The sequence below is a fragment of the Parasteatoda tepidariorum genome, chromosome 1, assembly GCF_043381705.1.
Source record: "Parasteatoda tepidariorum isolate YZ-2023 chromosome 1, CAS_Ptep_4.0, whole genome shotgun sequence".
Classification (NCBI taxonomy): Eukaryota; Metazoa; Arthropoda; class Arachnida; order Araneae; family Theridiidae; genus Parasteatoda; species Parasteatoda tepidariorum.
Genome location: NC_092204.1, coordinates 86,464,561 through 86,470,814, shown reverse-complemented (window position 1 = coordinate 86,470,814; position 6,254 = coordinate 86,464,561). Strand labels below are relative to the sequence as shown.

Genomic DNA, 6,254 nt, shown 5'->3' with positions numbered 1-6,254 from the left:
TTACTATTAGTAACCTAGTATTTCTTTTATTACTGTATAATGTAATCCTAGTAACGACTAATTCATTGTGCAATTTATATAAATGTTTGTAATAAATAGGAGAAAATTATATTTTTATTTATTTAAAAGCGACGGGTTAGTTTCAACGGAGGACGGGTGCATTGTTGGACAAGCCGTCCTCGGGGACGGGTAAAATTTCTGAGTTTTTTCGAGCCCTGCATATTTCTTAAAAGAATATGAAAGCAGAATTTTATGAGTTTTGAATTTAGGTTTCAACAGCTTAAAATTAAAGATTGTATTAGGTTTAAAATTTTTGTTTTTGAATGCAATATGATTTCAAGTAATAACATTATTTGTTTATAAGCTAAAAAAAGTGATTGGTGAGATAAAATAGTAAGTAACAGTTACATAATCTCTAATTTCTACATTTCGAAAAATACGCAACTATTCGCATTACTTATATTTTTTTTAAATATAAAAAGAAGGAAATACAAGTTTTCAATTAAAATAAATAAATAAACATTGCAATTTTTATAGTTTTTTTTCTTTCTGCCCAGATGTGTTGGTGTAATAAAGACCTATTTCTCTGCGGAAATATACATTTTTACTAACCAACATGATAAATATTTATATTTTTTATTTTATTAAATTTTATGTGAAGTCTGAGACTGAATTAAAACTCATTTATCGAAATCATGGTTTTTCAGATGTGAAATTTAGAAAAAACTGTTGATTTTATTTGTAATAGAAAAAAAAGTAAAATTAATAAAAACAATGTAGAAACGTTTCAAGATAAAGTAATTTAATAGTACGGGATCATGTTATTACATCTCTTGATCCCCCCTCCCTCTATTTTAAAGTGCTATATCACATGTAATATTTTATAATTTTAAAAATGGATTTTGATAATTATTTCCAGCATAGACGCCAAAAAGCTGTTTGGGGTAGGGAATGACCTAACTTTTGTTGTATTTTACTCAATAAAAAGTATCGCTACGTATTTTCATAATAGATCACGTATTTTCATAATAGGTCAGAACTAGTGCTGAACGATATCGGAATTTCAATGTCATGATATATCGTTATTAACTATTGATATTTTGCGATAGATTGTGGTAATTTTTTGATCGGCACCATTTTTAATAAGCCAATAATTTTTTTTTTTTTTTTACCTAACAGTATTTTTTTACACTTGCGATTATGTCGTAATAGAAAATTATCGTTATAGAAATTATCTTAATCGATAGTTATCGTAGGGCATGATTTTGACGAGATACCGTATATAATGATGAATAGATATTTCTTGATGCATGGATCCAGCTCTGACAAGTCTATATAACAACTTCGAAACATTTTTTTCTTAATTTAGCGTTGTTTTTAATTATAATAAAGAGGAAAGATACTTAAGATTATAGGTAATAATATGGACTTATGTTAAAATGGCTTTTCAATCACCCTTTTAAGTAGAACTTTTTAGTGAATCTTTAAAAACTTAACACATTTCTTCCAGTTAAACCTGCAAGAAGGTCTAGTTTTTCGTAATGTTTCTTTAAACTTTACTGCAGTTTAATTAAAAATCGAAAAACTGCTAAATTTTCTAAAATATTTTAAATATTCTTATAAATATATATACATTTTCAAGTTTACGCGACAAAATAGTAAAAATGATTAAGAATAAAATTTTTTCTATATTGTTAAAGAATTTTTCTTCTTCCGACCCATTAACGTAAAGCTTATATTTTGTTAATTTTTATGAATATGAGCTTTTTTTTTTCAAAAAAAAAGGGGGGGGGCATGTATTTTTTATGTATTTTTTTTAAAAGCTATTTACTTCTATGAGAGGGCATATGTGCACTGAAAGAAGGGCATTATGTGTTTATACCGCTTCTCCATCCCGCTATCTTATCCTTAAGCAATATTTTTTTCCCTTCATGTTTAAAGAGCAATGTTCATTAGTTGCAAATTGTTATTTGTTTTATTTTAATGCAATATAAATGAAAACACAATTGACTGTACCACTATATATTAAAATTTCCTAAGATGTTGAAGGAGTATACTAAATGAAAAAAATATTCTTTTTTTATAGTATTCTTTAAAATATTCTTTCTTTATCCTTCCAGATGAGGCTGTGCGTATAGAGTGAGGGGAAAAAATTGAATCACAATTTAAGTTTTACTTACAATTTTTTTTTTTTTTTAACACTCCACAAACCGACTAAATCACGTTAACTATGTATTTTATATGTTAAAGCGCAAAATATAGAAATAATCGGTTGAATAGTTCACTAAAAAAATACGAATTGGGTAATTTTTTGTAAAAATGCTTATTTTGAAATTGTCATGTCCCATGACTTTTAACCGATTAGTTTTATATGTTAGTAACAAAATGACATCGTCTTAACTCATAGGTGGGGGAAAAATTTTTTTTTTTTGACTCACTGCCCATTTTGCAAGTCAAATGTACTTCAACGCCCCCCCCCCCAATTTTTTTAACAAACGGTAATTGACCAATTTTTTTAAATCTTTTCTTTTTTGAAATAAAAAAAGAACTTTTTTACATTCGTTATTTTCGATATGGTATACTTAATCATATCTTAAATTTATTGAAAATTTCTACTGAAAAATAATTTTAGATTTGCATTTTTTTTATAGAACTAGCCCGCTCGTAAGAAAGAATTATTTACAGATAACTTTTAAGTAGAGCGTAAAATAACTTTTAAACAAATCATTTTTTAAACCCCAAACTATTGTTATATATGTTTATGATGAATTAAAAAAAATTTCAAAATAAATCACATCAAACTTCAAAGTCAAAAAAATTTTGTGTAACACTTTGCAGCAAGCAAAGCGTTAATTTCACTGTAAAATTGACCAGTAATCTTTTTCAGAATAAATTGCTGAATTAATAACTACTTTAATAACATGTAACGTGAAGCAGAATTAAATATGTATGGATTTTTTTCAATAAAGGAATAAAATTATTACTTCTAAAGTGTTACTCGATGTTTAATTTTTCCCCTCTCGTATCTAAGATTATATGCAGCCTCTAGAAAATCCCAACACCCCCCTAGAAGTCTTCAACGCCCACTGGGGAGGGGCGTTTTATCTTGACAAAATACTAAGAATAGGAAGAGTGTACTGAAAGCTTAGTCGTGATCGAAACAAATTATAAAAACTTGCGAAATTCTTTAAAGCCTAATATCCAACAAATTTTGTGTCGCTTGAGCTCGCTCATATCACCTCTTCCACTCACAGTGATTATCGATGAAACTGCTTAAATCACGATAGAATGGTATGATTCGTTCTTAAAAAAGAAAAAATAGTCATTCAATTACTGAAAAATGAGTTAGAAATTCAAACAAAGTAAAATGTACGTAGCTTTGGAAAATCATAATTCAACTGATAGTTTTCGCAGAACGAACGATGCAGAAAAAAAAAAGTTCGACTTAAAAACATGAAATAACTCAAAAATTAATGTCCGCATCATTTATATGTTCATAGCAGAATGCCTAAACATATATTCTTTGATCTAATAGTTTTTGCTGCGAGAGCGAGAACACGCGCTGTTGAAATTTTCGAAAGCAGGTTTTTTTTTAAAAAAACAGTTTAGTGAGATATAATGTAAAATATTCCCGCTGTAGGCGAGGATGATCTGGTCGATGAAAGCTGCCCAATTTCGAGACCAACAACATGATTGTTGTCGCCATTACGCACCAACCGCCTTCATTTTCCCTTTAATCCATATATCGTTTGGAGAAATTTTTATTTTTTAAACTAAGTGCAGTTATAATGCTACTTTCTGTTCGATCAACAAACTGCTTGAAAAATTTGTAAAACTACAGGATGTAGCAAGGCTGTAGTAATAAATTTAGCGCTTGGAAAAAAACACTGAGATTACTATTTATAGAAAATAAATAAAAGGGGTATATTAATTTTTCTTTTAACTTCGTAATTATGATGTTTAAATGGCCATAATATGACCACACTATTTTAAATTTTTATCATTTCGTATAAAATAATGGTTTTATGTTTTTAATAAAACAATGAATGATAAGCCACAAATGAAAAAAAGAAAAAAAAAATGGAAAAAAATTTTCGACGTTTAGTTTATGTATCCCTTATGTGTTTTTATATATATTGCCCTCGAAAATTTGCTGATATTTTTTATTGCTATTAGTTTTTAAATTTTGGTCTGTTTATGTCTTAGTCTTTTACTAAGATAATGATGAATGTATGTTAAACATGCTCTTGAATGTATGTTAAACGTTAAGTAATTTATGCATTGAAACAAGTCCTGGGTATTGACAGAAAGTTAAATTTTATAACTTTTTCATACTACTAATTTTATTTGAGACTGTTTTAAAAAATAATACATGCGTTAAATAATAATACAAGAGTTAAATATTAACTCTACTATTTCCCATTACCTCAAAAATATGGAAGAACGCTACGCCTTTCTCTGCAATCTCAATTTTCCTGCATTTTGTGTATAAAATAGTGAAAGTTTAACTTAATTATTACTAATAAAAATAATATTTATAAAAAATATTATTAATAAAATGCGAATGGGCGGCCACAAGAGGAGTGCACTTGCACCTCCTTTAATATTCAATAATTTAAAATTTAATTATTTTTTAATTTTAAATAATTTAAAATAATAAGTGTCTATACTCCGATTTATACACTAAGTGTTAAAATTGTATTATTTTTCAGCAAATTATTAAAATTAACTGATATGGTTTTTTGCAATTTAAAAATACAACAAAAAATATTTTTTATTAAAAAATAACAGAAAAATCATTATTTACTCAAATCATTAGTGCTTATATCATATTTAATCTAAAGAATATAAATAAAGCGCAATTTTTATTTATTTTTGTGTTATAAAATTTAATTCTTCTTAAAATTTAAATTTTTAATCATATTATATTGATTTTAAAGCTTAATTTAATTTATTGAAATTGATTGTAAAAATTTCGAATGCTGACATGAAAAACTATTTTTCCGAAATAAAAGATAAATATTCTTCCATGATTTTTTTTGTCATATGACTATCTTTTTATTATTGTTTTACTTATTTTATTTTGTCTTTATTTGTTTATTTATTTATTTTTGCTGCATCTTGTGAAAATTTCTACGCACGCTCGTGAAAAATTAACATAATCAACTTATTATTTTTTTAATTGTAGCAACTTTTTTACTAATTCCCCAACTTTTAACTTTTTCTTAACATTGATGATAATTATATTAGTTGTTATTCATTAGTGACTAATATAATTAATATCAATTTCCAAATTTTACGTGTAGTTAACATGGAATTACCTAGGTTATTAATAAAATTGTGTGTGTGTGTGTGTTATAATAATTTTTTTTAACAACATAGGTATTAACATCGTAAGAATGTGATTGGTTTTAAAATTTTTTTCATAAAACAAAAACTCGTAAAAATAAATAAATTATAAAACCTTTCCAACTGATTAAACTTTACGTAATGGCATCACAAATCCATCAACCAATATTTGTATTTTATTTTGACATAATAAGAATAATCTGAAATCTGAGTCCACCCGCGTTATCGAACAGTGGAAGGTCCCACGCATTACGCAAGGTCATACCAGTACACCAGCCACCCCTCAAGCAGTCTTCTGGTTATAACTCCCCTTTTCCCCAACTCCATCTCCTATGTGGATGAACGTATGTGTACCGCGCTACGGGGTGGACGAAAAATTTGCGTTCCCCCCTCCCAGCACGAGCTCTGATACCAAACGCAAAGAGAAGCGGGCTTCTTCCATGGCCGAAGGTTTAGTAACTTGAAAGCCAGTATTGTTTCTTCGCGTAAACTAGTATTGTTGTTTGCCTTTGTTAAATGGCGGGACTACAAGTGTGGACATTATTCAAAGTTCGTGATTTTCGCCACGTGGTTATGCGATGACAATATGAAACGGTTGAAATTTTTCAAGCCGTATTTACAATTAAATATTTATCTGATGCTTAGGACTTGATCATTCCATATGAAACCCATGTTGAATCCGGGGGTTGGGTTCCCCGGCGGACCCCCAAATGATCCATTTTATTCATCTCCCTTTTCATCTTATTTCAGGAGACATACTCCTTATTTTGGACAGCCAGATATTAGAATTTATGAAATGAATAAGAGGCTCCAACAAAGGACAGAAGTTCGTATTTTACTTTCTTATAATGCTTGTTGTTTGTTTGTCATACGTGAAATAATTTTATTGGCTCTTCATTATTATA

General features: G+C 28.0%; 1 protein-coding gene across 9 annotated transcripts in view; it reads left to right on the top strand.

The window, feature by feature from the left end:
• Positions 1–6,254, top strand: part of LOC107436332 (LIM domain-binding protein 2) — a 106,667-nt gene that overhangs the window by 80,486 nt on the left and 19,927 nt on the right. For 8 of the 9 annotated variants that reach the window (XM_071183326.1, XM_071183311.1, XM_071183322.1 and 5 more), the window contains one exon: positions 6,100–6,175. In XM_071183326.1, the coding sequence (XP_071039427.1) occupies positions 6,100–6,175 (76 nt within the window). Of the gene's footprint in view, positions 1–5,535; positions 6,176–6,254 lie in introns of those variants that run through there. The other variant, XM_071183336.1, reaches the window with a different exon arrangement.